This window comes from Epinephelus moara, chromosome 11 (assembly GCF_006386435.1).
Source record: "Epinephelus moara isolate mb chromosome 11, YSFRI_EMoa_1.0, whole genome shotgun sequence".
NCBI lineage: Eukaryota > Metazoa > Chordata > Actinopteri > Perciformes > Serranidae > Epinephelus > Epinephelus moara.
In genome coordinates, this window is record NC_065516.1 from 19217603 (window position 1) to 19237326 (window position 19724).

The window sequence follows — 19724 nt, forward strand, 5'->3', positions numbered from 1 at the left end:
TGAAGGGTAGTTCAGATCACCTGTTGCGCAGGGTGTGGGCACTGACTCCTAATTAAGAAATGAGAGCAGCTTGGTGCATTTCCCCTCTGGGCCAATCAGGGCGTGACAACGCCCTCTGATCTTTAATGAAAGCTGTTGCCTTGTATTTTTTTCCTCTGAAAATATTAACCTTATGTTCAGACACAATTAATTTAGCCTGTGTAGTTGAGGGGACAGGTCTGTTGTGCAGCAGCAAACTGATCTCAAATCTCAAATGAGCCTATTGTCAGACAGAAACTCAGGTCTCTAGGCCCTTTGAGAATTCAGTGCCGTCTTTTTCTGTGTGGTTTGAGTGTGATTTTAAAACCTAAGGAAATATATAAAACAATCTCTGAACACTAGGTCCCCTGCATCTGGGCTGTTCTTAGTGTTTTTGTGCAAGAGTTTATCTTGCCAAATGATCACCTAACAGCTGTCCTTACTGTAATAACAGACAGCGCTCACACTCCCTCTAGTGTTCAGAGGCCGGCCTATAAATCTGTACAGGTTAAGTAAGAAATGAAATAGCCCTGCAGATTTTTTTGTGTCTTAGAGTGGTCAGAGTAAGATTTGGAAACACTGTAAACCTTTGTGTCGATAAATGTGTTGAACTTTGTGTCTTGTACGTTCCAGAAACAGAAACTTCATCACTTCTGAGATTCAAAGCAACGTTTTCAGGTTGTGTGGTCATGCTTTGAAATGAATACGTGACATAGTTATGATTTACAGTTTGAAGGTTTTAACAGCCACACAAGCTTTCGCCAAGAATCAATCAGATTTGACTTATTCCACTTTGTCTGGTTTTGAAACTGAATTCAATACTTTCCATAAGCAGGCCACTTTAATCCACTGCAGCGATCTGAATCATGACTTCTTGAAAGTTCTGAAAAAATCTATATCTCCATGTTAACGTTTTTTTGTAAACCAAAGAAATTTATTTACCTTTTCTAATTTATTTGTAACCATTTCTTCCAGCCAAGCCAACATCTATTTTAGAAATGAGACTTCACAAAGAAAAGAAAATGCTGCACATAAGAACCACAAGAAATATATAAAGGTTTTTTAATGCTTTAATCTATATTAATCCATAAGAAGGCAGTGTATTAAACCCGCTGTTTCCCAACACCAAATATCTTTATCTCTGTGTGTTAATACATTTAAAATCAGTGTCAAGTCATTTCAGAATAAAGAAGCAGAGCATTTTAACATGAGACTGCAGCCTGTAAGTGTTTAACTGTTGAAACAGGTTGTGTGATCAGTTGGTGAAAGGTACGAGGGGGACGTCTTTGGTCTTGTGCTGCTCTACACCACTCAGTATGTCCACTTCCTGTGGCACACAGCGGAGAAGCCAAATGAACTGGAAGACACTCAGATGAATATAGTCTGCTCCTCCAACATGAACCTGCATGAGAGAGGATAACTGCAAGTCAAAAGAAATATATTCATCTGGATCTTGTAGCTTTCAACTTGTAGCTTTCCAACATCAAATATCTGTGTCAAGGTGGTGTTTTCAGTTTGTAAAAGGTACGAGAGGGTTGTCTTTGGTCTTGTGCTGCTCGACACTGCACAATATTTCCTTTGGCAGAGGTATTCGGAAGACACTCAGATGAATGTAGTCCTCTCCTCCAACATGAACCTGCAAGACAAGAGAGGATAATTTTAAGTCGAGAAAATGATAAAAAATTCAATTTTTTAAACAACCACCATCTCCACTGGGGTCAATATTAATCAATGCCACTGTAGAGAAGGATAATACAAAAATAGTCTCACAGATGTATAAAAGTCTGCAATCTCTCATAGCAGGGAATACATTGAAATGGGAGTTGGAGCTAAATGTGATTATTGAAGATGAGGACTAGGAGGAGGTATGCGAAAGAGCACATAAAATCACCAATAGTCCAGCCTGGAAAGAATTTAGATGGAAAATGATAATAAGACTTTTTAGAACCCCTGCTATCATCTCTAAATATGATCAAAGAACAACGAATCTGTGCTGGAGGGATTGCAAACAAGTTGGAGATCATGCACATATTTTTTGGAAATGTCCAAAATTGAAATCATATTGGGAAAGCATTCATACAGAAATATTATCTATCTTAGGTATTGACTTGCCCCTGGACCCTAGGTTTTATATTATAGGTTTGACTCCGGCGGGGCTGGTGGATAATAAAAAATAAAAAATGTTGTATACACTTCTACTGATGGCAAGGAAGATGATCACCTTGTCTTGGAGTAACCCCCTCCCACCCACAATACAACAATGGCATAAAAATATTGTGACTATATACTCCTCTTACCCCCCGTGTGTGAGGTTGTTTTGTACTCTCCGTTTACTTATGTATGCAACTGATGTCGGATGTACGATACCCTAGTAATGTACTATTATGAAATTCAGAATTATTCTGATCTGATATTTATGATAAGGGAAAATGTTTCTTTTTTTTATGTTGTGTTGAAGGAAAGAAAGTTCATGAATTTTTTTGTATTGTGGTCATTTATTTATTTAAAGTTTTTTTTTATGTATTTATTATTATTATTTTGGTAAACTAATTGCTCTAGCTGTAGGGTCAAAGTGAAAAAGGAAGAAAGGAGAAAAACGAGGAAAGAAAAGAGAAGGGGGGAAAGAGGAGAAGAAAAAGAGGAAAAAAAGGGGGGGAAGGGAAAAATAAGGTTGAATATAAAAAATGCCCTCCTTATTTATTTATTTTTTTTTAAATGTATTTATTTATATAATGATTTATGTGCTTCATGAACTAATATGGTTTTGTGGTTTGAATGATCTGTTGTGAAACTTCCTTTCTTTTTTTCTTTTTTCTTTTTTTAAATTAGGTTGACTATCTGATGCCCAATATTGAACTTGTATTTGTAGAGAGAAGGAACAAGGATAAAGGAAAGGGAAGAGAGAAGGGGGGAAGGGGAAAAAAGGGGAAAGAAAAGAAAGGGAGAAGGGGAAAGAAAGGAAAAGAAAAAACCTTGGATCGATTAAGGTTAATTTTGGTTTACCATTTTGGTTTAACATTGCCTGCCTCACTGTATATAACTACACTTTTGGTGTTGTTTTATTTAATTTTATTTTTTATTTAAATAAGAAAAAAAAATAATGAAAAAAATTTTTTTTTTCCGCATTAATCATTACCTTGAAAAGGAAGCTTTGTTCATCAACAGTCTCACGGTATTTCACTGCTTTGTAAACCCCATAGTTCTCGCCTGTTTCTCCACTTGGTCCTTCACCTGTGTGTGAATGGAATAAAACATGATGTAAATCCAGACTGAAATACAGACCAGAGAGTTGTGTGTGGAGGTTGTGAGGAGTAAAGGTAGATTGAAACTCACTTGATCACAAATCGTCTGAGTTTCCTCAGTGGTGTCCATTGTCTCACTCCATTCTCCCATACCCGTAGCCATTGTCACAAGGTCTGTTGAAGTTAACAGAGGAGTCGACTGTCTGCTTCTACGTGTCTCTCTAAGTGTTTAATTTCAGCTGGTTATCACATATAATAAACTGTGTCACTGCCTCTGGAGCTGGTAGTGGGTTCTGATGACATTTTGGGTGGAGCTGGAGGTGTGGTTAGTGTTGCTCATCCTTTGTGAATTATTCCCCAATTCAAGTTCGCTACCTGTTCAGCACCAAACAGCATGTAGACAAAGTTACTGACTATCTGATGAACATTGTGGAACATTGAGCAGCTAATGACAGAGAGACTGTATTTCCTTCAGGAGTAGGTGAGGACAAAAACAGAGTTAAAAAGAGAGTGAATATTGAACTTCTAACCATCAGGTGGCCAGAAACACAACATATTGTTTATGTCTGCTGGATGTATAAGTAGGCAACTGTTTGCTAATAATTCAGCCATATTAACTCTATAAGTAAATGATATGTGCAGGTGAAATGTGCATTTTGGGTCTGAGAGCTTGTTCAATCCCAGAAGAACAAGAAGGTCAGGCTGGTCACTCAACTTCTTCACTCAGTATGTGTAAGGTTGTGTTCACTCCCATATTTTTTTTAACGTCATTACTTCAGAAATATGAAGATTAATCAAGAAATCCTCCTCCACATCGCTCGTTAGAATTACTCAACAGTTAGGGAGAGACTGTGGTGCACACTGCACCATTTAAACATGCAATCATGGCGACTAATCAGAGCTATGTGGACACAAATGTTCACAGAGGTTAGTTTGATTTCAACTTGATTCAAAGGAAAATTTTCTTTGTTTTCACTGTATAAATCTACAGGATCATTATCTTAATGAGCCAATAATTGCTTTGTGTTTAAATAAATGTACCACTTGTATAATTTCTTGTGTGAAAATATCATCTTGAAAATCTGTTTACTATAAAACCAAATGAATTTCCATGTCAAAGATGCCCTGTTTAATTTGTCATCTTACCCAGGAAACAAATACACAATGAGGCCCTGCACTCAGCTGTCTTCACAAACCTGTACCACCACAACAATGGCTGACTCTTCACTGAATCCTTCAACTGAGCTTCACCCAAAATGGTTCTGATGTTGCAACTGTACTGACCAAAACTCTCTCCCTAACTGTTGAGTAATTCTAACGAGCGATGTGGAGGAGGATTTCTTGCCTAATCTACATATTTCTGTAGTAATGACGCAAAAAAAGGGAGTGAACACAACCTTACACAATATACATACTGAGTGAAGAAGTTGAGTGACCAGCCTGACATTCTTGTTCTTCTGGGATTGAACAAGCTCTCAGACCCAAAATGCACATTTCACCTGCACATATCATTTACTTATAGAGTTAATATGGCTGAATTATTAACAGTTGCCTACTTATACATCCAGCAGACATAAACGATATGTTGTGTTTCTGGCCACCTGATGGTTAGAAGTTCATATGTTGTGTTTCTGGCCACCTGATGGTTAGAAGTTCAATATTCACTCTCTTTTTAGCTCTGTTTTTGTCCTCACCTACTCCTGAAGGAAATACAGTCTCTCTGTCATTAGCTGCTCAATGTTCCACAGTGTTCATCAGATAGTCAGTAACTTTGTCTACATGCTGTTTGGTGCTGAACAGGTAGTGGACAGTGGGGTGGGTCTGCTGCAGCAGCAGAATCACAATGAATCACTGACAGAGTCACATTCAGAGTCTGAGTTACACAATTTGAAACATACAATTTTAGAGAGTGAACTTGAATTGGGGAATAATTCATAAAGGATGAGCAATACTAACCACACCTCCAGCTCCACCCAAAATGTCATCAGAGCCCACTACCAGCTCCAGAGGCAGTGACACAGTATACATATATGTGATAACCAGCTGAAAATAAACACTTAGAGAGACACGCAGAAGCAGACAGTCGACTCCTCTGTTAACCTCAACAGACCTTGTGACAATGGCTACGGGTATGGGAGAATGGAGTGAGACAATGGACACCACTGAGGAAACTCAGAAGATTTGTGATCAGGTGAGCTTCAGTCTACCTTTATTCTTCACAACCTCCACACACAACTCTCTGGTCTGTATTTCAGTCTGGATTTACATCATGTTTTATTCCATTCACTCACAGGTGAAGGACCAAGTGGAGAAACAGACAGGTGAGAACTATGGGGTATACACAGCAGTGAAATACAGGAATCTGCATCTGATTGGAGGAAAACACTACCTCATCAAGGTAAATATTTGATATGTTTAAAATAAAATGTTTGAAAGTCTCAGATCAACACAAGATCCAGATGAATAAAAGTGTTTCACATGTCCAATGTTTCTCTCTTTTTCGTGCAGGTTCATGTTGGAGGAGAGGACTATGCTCATCTGATGGTCGTCCAAGTAACTGGGACGCAGTTCCCAACTCCTCCATCACTGCGTGGTGTAGAGCAGCACAGAACCAAAGACGACCCCCTCGTACCTTTCACCAACTGATCACACAACCTGTTTCAGCAGTTAAACACTTACAGGCTGCAGTCTCATGTTAAAATGCTCTGCTTCTTTATTCTGGAATGACCTGACACTGATTTTAAATGTATTAACACACAGAGATAAAGATATTAGATGTTGGGACGCAGCAGGTAAATGCACTGCCTTCTAAAGAAATAATAACGATTAAACATAAAAAAAACTCTTTATATTTCTTGTGGTTCTTATGTGCAGCATTTGCTTTTCTTTGTGAAGTCTGATTTCTAAAATAGATGTTGGCTTGGCTGGAAGAAATGGTTACAAATAAATTAGAAAAGGTAAATAAATTTCTTTGGTTTACAAAAAAACGTTAACATAGAGATATAGATTTTTTCAGAACTTTCAAGAAGTCATGATTCAGATCGCTGCAGTGGATTAAAGTGGCCTGCTTATGGAAAGTATTGAATTCAGTTTCAAAGCCAGACAAAGTGGAATAAGTCAAATCTGATTGATTCTTGGTGAAAGCTTGTGTGGCTGTTAAAACCTTCAAACTGTAAATCATAACTATGTCACGTATTCATTTCAAAGCATGACCACACAGCCTGAAAACGTTGCTTTGAATCTCAGAAGTGATGAAGTTTCTGTTTCTGGAACGTACAAGACACAAAGTTCAACACATTTATCGACACAAAGGTTCTCAGTGTTTCCAAATCTTACTCTGACCACTCTAAGACACAAAAAAATCTGCAGGGCTATTTCATTTCTTACTTAACCTGTATAGATTTATAGGCCGGCCTCTGAACACTAGAGGGAGTGTGAGCGCTGTCTGTTATTACAGTAAGGACTGCTGTTAGGTGATCATTTGGCAAGATAAACTCTTGCACAGAAACACTAAGAACAGCTCAGATGCAGGGGACCTAGTGTTCAGAGATTGTTTTATATATTTCTTTAGGTTTTAAAATCACACTCAAACCACACAGAAAAAGACGGCACTGAATTCTCAAAGGGCCTAGAGACCTGAGTTTCTGTCTGACAATAGGCTCATTCGAGATGAACTGCGCCTCACCTGGAAAGTGGATGAGAGCAGGCGGCCGCAGCAGGAGGTGGTGACGATTTATTAAGATGTTTCAGTCTCTAATAGTTTTAATTATGATAGAGTGACCTATTAAAATGCTTTACAGGCGATCTGTAATTTATGTTCATGGTTCAACCCCCATTTTAAATGAATTCTCATGCACATCAGCATCCATGGTTCAACCCCCATTTTAAATGAATTCTCATGCACATCAGCATCATATCAGTTTGCTGCTGCACAACAGACCTGTCCCCTCAACTACACAGGCTAAATTAATTGTGTCTGAACATAAGGTTAATATTTTCAGAGGAAAAAAATACAAGGCAACAGCTTTCATTAAAGATCAGTCAGGGCTTCACCTCTGTACACATGTTATTTTAACAATCCTCAAATCTCACTGACCACAAGTCTCTGTGTTGGTAAAGACTTCAGTAATTAAAACGGTTAAGTTACCTCTCTTTCTGAAACGGAAAACAGAGTTTCCCTCATCTCAGGGTTAACTAAATCAGAGTTTACACTAAACCTGCTTTGTGATGCAGGATGTGCAGTTAAGGAATTAACTTCAGGGTTAACTCTGGTCTTTACAAAGCTGGTTCTCTTTTTACCAGGAAAAATCACCGTGGTAACTTATGCTGAACAGCTAACCTGCTCTGTTATGTTCATGGTCGTCGGATCACAGCCTGTCAACACCGCGACCTCTGACCAATCACATCACTGAAGAAAAAAGTATCCTGACATGAACATGAGTCCAGAGTCTCCATATAATGTTATATGTCAGTGGTAATAGCAGGTCATTTCATTGTTTCAGGGCTCTGTTTCCACTGGCTACACATCAGAGCTGTTAACAAATGGAGAAATCATAGCAACACTAAACACATGATGTCAGCAGGATTTTAACTGATACAAAGTTTATTTTAGTCCGCAGTGATAGTGCTGCTTTTTTACACCCTGATTCCATCACTGCAGCTCAAAATAGTCAGGACTGAGTGGGCCTTCCTCAGCGTTATGATCATGTACAAGCAGTGATTTAATAGGTTTTCAGTCTCCAGGAGCCTCAGCAGGTCATTTGAGTGGGTCCCAGGGAAATTCAGTGGGTCCCCAATAAATAATCTTGTATTTGATGTTATATGGATCTAATTATGGTTATATTCATGTATGATGAAAAACGTATCTGAAATTTAAATATGAAATCCCAAACCTTAAAACTTAACATAATTCAATCTACAGAACCACAGACTGTATATGTACCTTTACATACGATCTATTAAAACATATAAATGTCACATCTGGAGTTAAGTATGGAGAGGGCCAAAGTCATCTACATGTACAGGTAGGCCTAAATCAAATGTTAGGCGCTATGATTTTGATTTGATGTGAAACCCATAAAAAAATAAAAATAAAAATAAACTACTGGATAAATTTAATAGTTTAAGATTTTGAGAGACAAATTGTCTTTCTTTATGCAAAGTGTTTTTATGTTTTCCTTAAAGCTTGTTGAGACTTTTCTTTCTTTCTTTTTTCCAATCTTTTAATTTATTTAATTTTTTTTTTTTTTTTGATAACGCATCTCCTGTTTGAAACACATTAAACGCTGCTGTGTAGCATTCATTATTAAACCATGTGACCATGTACAAGGTGAGATACATTAGAATTATTGCTAAATAGCTTCAGTCCACTGTAATCGTCTACACCATCCAGACCTTGTTCAGACATTTGCTGGATTTAAATCTTTTAGTTTTTCTGAGCTCATCATCATGTTTGACTGTGATTGGCACCGCTGTTTCATATGGGTTAGGGTTTCATATTAGGTGCTACATCTAAATGTTAAATGTTAAATCTAAATCTAAATGTTAAATGTTAAATCTAAATCTAAATGTTAAATGTTAAATCTAAATGTGCTTGGTGAAACAAAATATTTAGCTAATATATGCAGACTGCCGGTCGCCGGAAGTGCCAAAATAAAAGCCTGGGTGGTCAGACTGTGTTTATAGCATCAAATAATGAATTAAAACCAAAGTAATCTGAGAAAATGACCACTTGAACATACATCAGCGTGATACAGATTTGACATTTAACATTTAGATTAAACATTTAGATTTAGATTTAACATTTAATATTTAGATTAAACTGTCACATTATGTTTAACATATTTCAAATAATGCTGTAAAAGTGACTTTAAAAACTTCACACCACTTTTTCAAATGTTGCTTGAGGCTAAATGTGGCAAAAATGTTGCTGTTAATTTCAGTGCGAGACACTTTACAAATGGCACCCCATAGTTTCGGAGCCATGAGACCAGTGATGTGATTTACTGACTGAGGGAGTATTTCATAATTACCACACCTGCTGATGTAGGATATATTCACCTTTCACCACATCCTTTTGCACATTGCGCTGCTGAACATACACGAACCAAAATAGTGCCTCTATATTTCAAATTTCAACTGAGGGTGAAAAAGAGTGCATGCTTTCATTTATCATTTTCATTCTATTTTTTTTTGTAACAATTTCTCCCATCCAAAACAACATCTGTTTAGAACCAGACTGTACAAAATAGCAAATGCTGCATATAAGAACCACAAGAAATATATTTTAATGATTTAATCTACAGCTACAGTACAGGTGTAGCCGCAGCCCACACATGATTGTGGTGAAGAAATGTGATGTATTGCTTTGTCATCTAAAACGAAGATCGGCCTGTCACGCTTGCAAGGACGCAAGATGAGGAGTAGTTTGGTCCACAGAAGATACTGCACATCTCCAGATGTGGAAGGTAGAATACATCAAACAGATACAGTCTACAGCACAGAAACACTAAGGTGTTCCTTTTTTAAGTTCATCTGAAAGCGAGAGGCTTCATAACCGCACTGTAGTGCCATGTCAAAGTAAAAACAAAACTATGTCAATGTATATCATATATGGGCTATAGTGTGAACAGAAAGAGGACTGAGTCCCCATCAGAGCTGCAGTTGACCAGAAACAGAGCCAAGTACCTTTTCTGTTGGTCCACTTTTTGGTGCACTTTAAGAAGACTGAGTTCGGTTCATTTAAAAGGACTATGTGTGAAAACACCTTGATAGTCCTACATACAGATAAGAATCTGTCACATCAGGTTTTGATTCAGTTTTTTCAGTCTTACAAACCAACATGTTGCTCAAAGATCTAATTTTGTGTCAACAGACCAGCTGTGAGAATGTTGTGTGTTTTCTGTCATTTACTGACAAAGTGTGAATTCTATATTGTTTATTCTGAAACTCTCTTAAAGGTCACTGAAAGATTCCCACATCAACAGGTACAGGCCTGTCCTTGAGACTGACACAAGATTCTAAATCACAGTTCGTTAATTACTGTTCGTTCAGGAAACATTGTCAGTTCAAATGTCAACTTTTTTTTTTTTGTAGAGTCTCACAAACTTCCTCTCCTCTGAGATTTAAAGCAACGTTTTTAGACTGTTTTCCAATGTTCTTTCAATAAGAATAGTACAAGTGTGAAGTACTTTTACAAGAGTAAAATATTCCATGATTTCAAGCTCCTAAAACTAAGAGAAATGGGCTTCGATCTCCTTACCAACAGGATGAATCTGAGCACCCTGCCCATCCCTTATTTCCACCACCGAGAGGCCCTTGAGAAAGGCCCCTAATGCTCAGGAGATCAGATCACACTGTGGTTGATAGGTGACTTTCATGTGAGGGTAGAGTGAGTGGCAGGAGTGATGGCTTTGGTGGAGATGTGGAGCTGAATGTCATCGGCGAAGCAGTGAAACTGAAGTCCATAACAGCAGATTATTTGACCAAGGGAGGGCAATGACAACCAGCCAGGTAAAACACTGCTTCTTCTCCCTGCAGAGTTGAGGTCCTCTGGGTAAACTGAGGGAATTAACACTCACTTAAAATTCATCGTCATCTTTAAAGTGAATGTTTACATCTACAGAAGAAATGATACAGCTGTTTTCAAAGGCTGAGTAGTATTTCCCATGACGAGTAAACTGAACTTGATTTAACTTAATGTGTAAAATTGTGTGTCTTTAAAGCAATGATGTCCTAGTTCTTCTGGATAATCCACAGACCTCGCGGTGGCTGTGATCAGTTTTCACTTTCTGCTGAAGAAATAGTCCCTATGAAATCTGTCCACAGTGAGTTTGGCAGATTATCCAGAGTAACTGGGACACCGTTTCTGTGAAGTAAAGTGAAATAAATGTAAAATAAAAGTGAAAAAATGTTTTGTTTTTGTGCTTTCGAGGTTTGAGGTTGCTTTATTTGTCATTCATCATGTACATGCTGAATGAAATACAGTACTCAGTTCTCAGTGGAATAATAAATAAATAAATAAATAAATGCAGTATATACCTAGAGAATCTAGCAGCCAGCATGAGCTTTTGCTTTTTAGCTTTTTAGTGTACTTTTTTTTTAAGTGTTACTTGTTTAACATTACCAGGCTCCTGCCTCAGTACTTTTTTTAAACATTTTTTAGGCTTTTTGTAGTATAATATACATATTTATAGTACTACTTAAATTATAAGATTGGATTTTAGGGTGCATGGCCTCAGACTTAGATGTGCTGACTCTCATCCTGACCACTCCACACTCAACTGCAAACCACCCCATTGCCTGTTGGAGGTCACATCATCTGCAAAGAGCAGATGCAATCCTGACGTCCCCAAACCAAACCCCTCTGCACCATGAGATCCTGTCCATGAATATCACAATACCACACTGTTTTCGGTAAACATATTATGGAGGCCCACCAAGCAACATCTGGCGATCAAGTTCTGTTCCAGACATCTAAGGTGGTGGGACAGCTGTATGAAGAGAGAAAGAAAAAGACAGTTAAAACCCGACACTCATCAAACAGCTCAGAGAGGATCAGACCAAAGTAAATCCTGTTTGTAACACGGGAGGGCTCCAAACACCACTAAGCTGAGAGATGTGAGACATCTGCAGCTGAAACACACTCTTCATTTGGAGAGGAATTGGCTCAGGTCACCCGTGGTTGCGTACGTGGTTGCGGGTGACTTTAATCACGGCACTTTGCAAGACACACTCCCAACATTCCATCAACACCTCACCATTGCCACTCGGGGCAACAATACACTTGACAAAGTGCATACAAACAGACGTAAGACATACAGAGCTTTTCCACGCCCCCACCTTGGCTCATCGGATCACATCTCCATTATGCTGGCCCCTGCATACTGCCCTGTGTTACAGAGCAAGAAAGCCACCCAGAAGACCATCACAGTGTGGCCAAACGAGGCTGTCCCTATGCTCCAGGACTGTTTCGAAACCACAGACTGGCAGATGTTCAAAGATGCAGTAACAGTGGATGGTGATGTGAACCTGGAAGCAGGGCCGGCCCAAGCCTCCATGGGGCCCTAAGGAAAATTTGATTTTGGGGCCCTCTATTACTGCCAATAATACTGATTATTGATCATTCACACACCTACTGTAAGTCATTTCATGTTCTACTCTGTCATCACTTGTAAAACTAGATGTGAGAACTTTTTGTTGTAGTTAGATTGTAATCCACAGTGATTAAGGCCATGGAAGCAGACAACAGATTTGCAAACTTGCTGAAAAATCTTTCAATTGATATTTGGCAAAGTCAGCAACTCCCCCTGCTGAAAAATCTTTCAATTGATATTTGGCAAAGTCAGCAACTCCCCCTAATGGCCACACAGAGAATACATAAAACCTCAAAGAGCAGCCCAGCATGTTTTACCCATTTATGGTTTTTAATCTGAAATGGTAGCAAATTCAGCCACAAGAGCAGCCTGGGGTTGATTTACACTTAGTATTCAAAGTGATATAGTACTGAGTGGGATACCGAATGTCATCTAGGTCAACTAAAAGTAACAAAATAAACCAGTCATTTACTGTAAACACAATCTGCTTTATTATTTCTTCTTTTAAATATACTGCAACACAGAGGGGACAGTGGGCACAGTGGATGGAGAAAAGGATGGAGATGGACCTAAGATGAAAAACAACAACAAAAGCTAGTCATGTTAGATGTTATATTACACTTGAAAATTATGCTGCTTATTACTAAGTGAAATAGTACAGCTATAGCTTGTAATACGAAAACAATCTGCCAGTGGAACAACTGAAAATTGCTTGAGAAGTTTTGAAATAATATGCATTTGTCTAAAAACATGTCCCTTTTCATATGATTATATCTTATATTAAAAATGATTCATCTCAGAATGTCCTGCAGAACACTGAGCAATTACAAAGGCTGTTTTTTTGTTAACTTACCAGGTAGAGCTGAGGTTGCAGCAGACACAGAGGGGACAGTGGATGGAGCAGAGGATGGAGATGGACCTAAGATGAAAAACATGTCCCTTGTCATATGATTATGTCTTGTTATATTAGTATATCTTAATGAGATAATTTGACTAGAAATTAAATATATAAGGTGACAGTTTTTCCCTCACCTGTTTCATTAGCCTTGGCTGAGCCTGAGGAGGTGGACTGCCCTTGGGCTGAGTCAGTGCTTCCTCCAAAATACTTTAACAGTGCTCCTGGGGAAGTTTCATTTAACTTATGAGCATAACAGGGAGTTGATGTAAAAGGAATATGTTTATTTACTCACATAAATTACTATGCTCTGCAGCATACAACATATCTCAAACTGTAAGTTAACTAAGTTAATTCATTAATGCAAAAACATATCGCTAGCAAATGTCACCACATCTGGAATTAATGTTAGTTGTTATTGAACATTTGATATAAAACGTTATCAAAAACGTTGTTTTGATTCCCAAAAGCGACCCAGAATATATATATAGCCTATATATACACCGAGAATCAACTTATTCAAAGTAGGCTATTACACAAAAACGTTAGCTTAAATAGTAAGCTATCTAACCTTCCAGTTAAAAGAGAAGTTTCTGTAGTTTTGAACTAACATTAGCTAGCTAATTTGCTATTATAGGCTAACGTAGTTGGAACAAAATATCAACAATAATTAAGGACTTTCCTAATTTGAGGAAACTTTTCAAAATCTCCTTGACACCAAACGTTACATTACCAAGACATGCAAACATACCTTTATCTTAACGGGTTTTTTTTCCTCTTCCTCTTTCTTCCGTTTCGTTTTTCTGCCCCTGAAGGGTAGCCTATGTCCTTTGTTGCAACATTATTAGGCCTTCCACCTGCTCCTAGCTCCTTGGATGCGCAGTGCAAACTGCACGGCCGGATGTACACCTTACTAGTGGAGCTCTGACATGTAGAGCAGAGAGACAGTAGGAAACTACACTCTGTTGACATAATATTGTCTTTTTGTACAACAACGTACATTTGATAATATATTCATCATCATCACTCACACGTGGAAAAAAATAATGAATTTTTTTCTTTTTTTTTAAGTTAATTGCTCTTGGGGGCCCCCTAGTGGTCACGGGGCCCTGAGCAGGTGCCTTGGGCCGGCTCTGCCTGGAAGAATATACAGCATCAGTCCTGTCATATATCAGGAAGTGTGCGGACGATGTGACTATCACTAAAACCACCATAATCCCTCCAAACCAGAAACCATGGCTGAATGCAGATGTGCATTCTCTTTTGAAGGCGCGGGATGCGGCATTCAGGGAAGGGGATGGGGAAGCACTCAGGGCAGCACAGCAGAGCCTGAAGGCAGGAATAAAGAGGGCAAAATCAGATTATGCTGTTAAGATCTAGGGGCACTTCACCTCAAATGACCCTCGGAGCATGTGAAGAGGCATCAAATGTATTACAGATTACAGCAAGAAAAATGCACAATGCACCACAGACCCTTCTTTGCCTAATGCCCTGAACTCCTTCTATGCCCGCTTCGAGGCCTCCAACAACACCACTACCACCAGGCTGACATCCTTGCCAGAGGAACCCCTACTCAGTGTGACAGAAAGGGAGGTGACACTCACACTGCAGAGGATAAACCCTCGCAAAGCAGCCGGCCTTGACGGAATTCCAGGCCGCGTCCTCAAGGACTGTGCAGGCCGACTTTCAGGGGTCTTGAGTGACCTCTTCAATATCTCCCTGTCATAGGCCATTGTCCCAACAAGCCTCAAAACCTCTACCATCATCCCTCAGACAGTATCCTGCCTCAGTGACTATTGGCCTGTTGCCCTAACCCCGATAGTAATGAAATCATTTGAGAGGCTGGTAATGACACACATCAAGAAGGCCATAAACATAACATCTGACTCTCACCAGTATGCTTACAGGCAGAACCGTTCCACTGCAGATGCTATCTCTGCTGTGATCCACCATGCCCTCACATGCCTGGAAACCAGGAACTCATATGTGAGGTTGCTCTTTTTGGACTTTAGTTCTGCCTTTAATACTATTATTCCACAGGTGCATGGTAAACAAATTGTCAGCGCTCGGATTGGCCCCATCACTCTGCAACTGGATTTTGGATTTCCTCACCAACAGACCCCAATCAGTCAGGATTAACAACACCACGTCCTCGCCCATAACCCTCAACACCGGTTCTCCTCAGGGCTGTGTACTCAGCCCACTGCTCTACACACTGCTCACCCACAACTGCAGGGAACACTATGACAGCAATGTCATAGTAAAGTTTGTGGACGACACAGCAGTGCTAGGACTTGTCAGCAACAGGGACGAGACTGCGTACAGGCAGGAGGTGAGTGGACTGAGGCTGTGGTGTGAGGAAAATAACCTCATCCTGAAAACAAAGAAGACCAACGAGTTGATAGTGGACTTTCTCAAGAAAGGCCCTCCTCCCCGCCCTCTTTTAATTGATAACACAGCTGTGTCCATACTTTCAAATATCTGGGAGTGCACCTCTCCAACAGCCTCACCTGGCAGGATAACACCACCAACATTATTAAGAAGGCCCATCAACGCCTATATTTCCTGAGGAAATTGAAAAGGGCAGGCTTGAAGACAGACATCCTCAAGTCCTTCTACAGGTGTGTGGTGGAGAGCATCCTCACTTCCTGCATCACCGTGTGGTACTGCAGCTGCACAGTGGCGGAGAAGCAGGCACTACAGCGGGTGGTCACCTCTGCACAGAGGATCATTGGCTGCAGCTTGCCACCTCTGTCATCCATCTACACCATCAGATGCAAGGACAGAGCGAGTGCCATCATGAGGGACTCTACCCACCCCGCACATGGACTGTTTGACCCTCTCCCCTCAGGCAGGCGGCTGCGTAGCATCCAGGCAAGGACAACCAGACTGAAGAACAGCTTTTTCCCAGATGCAGTAAGGCTGCTGAATGGTGGACACTGTTAGACCTTTTGCACTTTTTGCACTTTTAGACCATATATCTGCTGCTCCCCCCAGAGACATACCTGTTCTCTGTGGTGGATTGCCCCCTCTGGGTTGGGAGAGAGTTACTGAATGCCCCAAGAACTTTGGGTAGTGACCAAGAGAATGAGATCATGGATACAGTCGGCTGAAATGAGTTTCCCCCGTAGGATGGCTGGAATCAGCCTTCCAGATAAAGTAAGGAGTTCAGAGTAGAGCCGCTGCTCCTTTGTGTCAAAAGGCACCAGTTAATGTGGTTCTAACATGTCATCTCATCTCATATATCTCATCTGGCCTGAGAATGCCTCAGGATCTCCCAGGAGGAGCTGGAAAACATTGCCGGGGGGAGAGGCATCTGAAGCTCACCACTTTGCTCACCCTGCTGCTCCCATGACCCTGCCCAGGATAAACAGATGAAAATGAATGAATAAATGGATGGAGCTGTGTGAGAGTTCATAAACAGGTGTTTTGATATAGTTTTCTATTGTTAAACATGGTCCTTGATTAAAAACAATAGCATGAGGGTACAACTCATTATTAATAACCTCTCACTGACCAAAGTAGGTGAAATATTCATAACACATCCACACCAGGATCACCACATCCAACCTGATGTTACTGATTTTATTTCCAGTGAACCACCATGAAACCAGGGGCCCTGCATGACAGCAATCCACACAGTAACCTGTCAAACAGCAATAAAATCTCACAGCCTCTAATGCCTCATAGGAAACAGTGGTGAGTGTTTTAAATTGGTAGAAAAAAAAATCATGGTTTAAAAAAAAATAGGACAAACTTGCTATTGGGCTCAGCCATGAAGACTTCTGTTTGATTCACTAAGTGTAAACATCCACAGTACAGGTGGGCCTCTCAGTGGTGGTAATCACGGAGGGTCAGGGCAGTCAAAATCATTGTGTTTGTTTGGGTTCGTTTGATTGAAGACAGTCGAAGCCCATTTCTCTTAGTTTTAGGAGCTTAAACTCAGGAGAGAAGTAAGTACTGGAATACTTTACTCTTGTAAAAGTACTTCTCTCTTCACACTTGTACTATTCTTATTGAAAGAACATTGGAAAAGAGCCTAAAAACGTTGCTTTAAATCTCAGAAGCGAGGAAGTTTTTGTGAGACTCTATAACAAAATGAAAACTAAACAAAACAAAATTGAGATTTGAACTGATAATGTTTCCCACGATCTGTGGTGTGGGTGGTTGTTTGTCAAGCATTGTGACAGTGCCAGCTACTTCCAAAGAATTACAGTTCAAGTACTTAACTGACAGTAATTAACGAACAGTGATTTGGAAACGTTCTGCTCAGTCATCTCATATCAATCTCAAGGACAGGCCTGTACCTGAAACTATTTTGTTGTGTTGCTGTGGGAGTCTTTCAGTGACCTTGAAAGGAGTGGTGAGGAGTTTGAGTAAATAATACAGAAGTTACACTGGGTCAGTAAATGCCAGTAAACAAACAACACTCTTAACAGCATCTGGACTTAAATTCATTACCAGGTGACAAATTACAGAGTTGGTTAATTGAAACTGAATTAACTCTTTGGGCCACATGTTGGTTTGTAAGAGAGAATAAACTGTACTGCATATAGTTTCAAGCAGCAATGACGGGGTCCAAGCAGAGTGCAATCTCTGACTTGACATGACCTCAATGAGCACTTGAAAACATACCACATGCATAAATGACTTGGCCTGCTGGGGATTCAAAGCCAGTACCTTTTTATCTGCAGACAGAATGACTTACTGACTTTTTGAATGGGCAGACATGGTTGTTCATACACCTTCTCACAAGTTGAGGCAATGACCTCACGTGTAAAGCTCTGGTATTTTTGTCGAATTAAACTTAAAACGCTTACAACAGTGAAAATGTTGGTGATAACATTCTGACAAAAATCACACACCACGGTTGGTTTCAGGTGTATTTTCACATATTTTGGTGATGTTTGATCAAAAATTTGGTGAAACAGATCTAGTGTTGACACTGAATGTCACTGCAGAGTCACCATTTGACTTATCTGATCATCCTCTGAAACAATTGATGTCTAATATCCAAAGAATGTCTGTCAGTGTTGGTAGCAATTGGATGAAGACTTGTGGAGATATAGATGCTAATTGATATTGCATATTCTGAAAATTACAGAGTGGTGGACTTCTGAATTGACCACAGGTTGCAATGGGGGAAACATTTGTCACAATTCAGTGCATGTAATGAAAACAGTGTCAGCTCTGTAGGACATAAAGGGGATTTAGATTTGTTGTCAGATACGGCCACTTCAATAAATCATTATCAGATTTTATGCAGCAACTGAGTTGTGACCCTAAAGTGTGCAAACAGAATTTAGTAATTGTCCCCATTAAGACCTAATGGGCAAATATGGCCATTAAATGCTGCTGCAAGATGCAATTTAAGAAAACTTATGTCACTCAACATTTCTGCAACAAGTCTAAAAGTTTCAAATGTTGCAGCTGTCGACTATTAAAACCATTAAACCTATTCAAATCATCTATTGCTCTTACTATGGCCAGTCTGTCCTGTACCTGCATTTATTTGATTGTTGCCTTGTTTTTACTGAACGTGAATTAGTAATAAGTGACAAATACTAAAAGATGAGCACATTTAATACATTTATTTATGACAAAGCAATACATCACATTTCCTCACCACAATCATGTGTGGGCTGTGGCTACACCTGTACTGTAGCTCCACCCACAACATCAGGTATTAGATCCACCTTCCAGTCTGAGTCCAGGGGTGGTTACACAGTATAAATATATGTGATAACCAGCTGAAAATAAACACTTGAGACACGTAGAAGCAGACAGTCGACTCCTCTGTTAGCTTCAACAGACCTTGTGACAATGGCTACGGATATGGGAGGATGGAGTGAGACAAAGGACGCCACTGAGGAAACTCAGAAGATTTGTGATCAGGTGAGCTTCAATCTACCTTTATTCTTCACAGCCTCCACACACAACTCTCTGGTCTGTATTTCAGTCTGGATTTACATCAAGTTTTATTCCATTCACACACAGGTGAAGGTCGAAGTGGAGAAACAGACAGGCAACTACAGGGTATACAAAGCAGTTAAATACAGAGATCTGGTTCTGTGTGGAGGAACCCACTACCTTATCAAGGTACATAATATTGTGATATTTGAAGAAAAAAACTTTGAAAGCCTCAGATGTGTCTTTGTATAATATTCATGTTGAATTAATTGTGACATCCAGTTGAACCTAATGTCATGTTAAAGTCATGACAGGACAGTAAACACCAGTTAAACATCCCTGATGGTAGAAGATCTTCACTGTTCAGCAACACAAGATCCAGATGAATGTGTTTGTTTAGATGCACAATTTTCCTCTCTTTTCCTGCAGGTTAATGTTGGAGAGGACTATGATCATCTGAGTGTCAACCAAGCAGCTGGGTTGGGGTACCAAGTACCTCCATCACTGCGTGGTGTAGAGCAGCACCAAACCAAAGACGCCCCCCTCGTACCTTTCACCAACTGA

General features: G+C 39.7%; 3 protein-coding genes across 4 annotated transcripts; 2 read left to right on the forward strand and 1 right to left on the reverse strand.

Moving 5' to 3' along the window:
• Positions 1-1273: 1273 nt before the first annotated feature.
• On the reverse strand, positions 1274-3460 carry LOC126397641 (cystatin-B-like). 2 transcript variants are annotated; one of them, XM_050056549.1, is made up of 3 exons: positions 3348-3423; positions 3155-3249; positions 1274-1420 (listed from the first exon to the last, which is right to left on the reverse strand). In XM_050056549.1, exons 1-3 carry the CDS (start codon positions 3421-3423, stop codon positions 1274-1276), a joined length of 318 nt encoding a protein of 105 aa, XP_049912506.1. The 2 variants fall into 2 exon arrangements, 1 of the variants encoding a protein (XP_049912506.1); XR_007570687.1 differs by lacking the exon at positions 1274-1420 and having other exon boundaries at positions 3201-3249; positions 3352-3460.
• Positions 3461-5288: 1828 nt separating this feature from the next.
• LOC126397634 (cystatin-A5-like) lies at positions 5289-6097 on the forward strand. Its single transcript, XM_050056542.1, has 3 exons — positions 5289-5451; positions 5554-5658; positions 5769-6097. Exons 1-3 carry the CDS (start codon positions 5380-5382, stop codon positions 5904-5906), a joined length of 315 nt encoding a protein of 104 aa, XP_049912499.1. The 5' UTR covers positions 5289-5379; the 3' UTR covers positions 5907-6097.
• Positions 6098-19073: 12976 nt separating this feature from the next.
• On the forward strand, positions 19074-19724 carry LOC126397643 (stefin-C-like). Its single transcript, XM_050056551.1, has 3 exons — positions 19074-19145; positions 19248-19349; positions 19590-19724. The coding sequence occupies exons 1-3, from the start codon at positions 19074-19076 to the stop codon at positions 19722-19724; spliced, it is 309 nt and encodes a 102-aa protein (XP_049912508.1).

What these genes read in the sequence shown, in the direction of transcription:
- LOC126397641 (XM_050056549.1), bottom strand. Translation starts at nt 3,423, where the DNA reads ATGGCTACGGGTATGGGAGAATGGAGTGAGACAATGGACACCACTGAG. An exon ending in GACGATTTGTGATCAAGTGA is followed by an intron (nt 3,250 to 3,347) that starts GTTTCAATCTAC and finishes ATTCACACACAG; the next exon opens with GTGAAGGACCAAGTGGAGAA. An exon ending in AACAAAGCTTCCTTTTCAAG is followed by an intron (nt 1,421 to 3,154) that starts GTAATGATTAAT and finishes TCTCTCATGCAG; the next exon opens with GTTCATGTTGGAGGAGCAGA.
- LOC126397634 (XM_050056542.1), top strand. Translation starts at nt 5,380, where the DNA reads ATGGCTACGGGTATGGGAGAATGGAGTGAGACAATGGACACCACTGAG. An exon ending in CTCAGAAGATTTGTGATCAG is followed by an intron (nt 5,452 to 5,553) that starts GTGAGCTTCAGT and finishes ATTCACTCACAG; the next exon opens with GTGAAGGACCAAGTGGAGAA. An exon ending in GAAAACACTACCTCATCAAG is followed by an intron (nt 5,659 to 5,768) that starts GTAAATATTTGA and finishes TTTTTCGTGCAG; the next exon opens with GTTCATGTTGGAGGAGAGGA.
- LOC126397643 (XM_050056551.1), top strand. Translation starts at nt 19,074, where the DNA reads ATGGCTACGGATATGGGAGGATGGAGTGAGACAAAGGACGCCACTGAG. An exon ending in CTCAGAAGATTTGTGATCAG is followed by an intron (nt 19,146 to 19,247) that starts GTGAGCTTCAAT and finishes ATTCACACACAG; the next exon opens with GTGAAGGTCGAAGTGGAGAA. An exon ending in GAACCCACTACCTTATCAAG is followed by an intron (nt 19,350 to 19,589) that starts GTACATAATATT and finishes CTTTTCCTGCAG; the next exon opens with GTTAATGTTGGAGAGGACTA.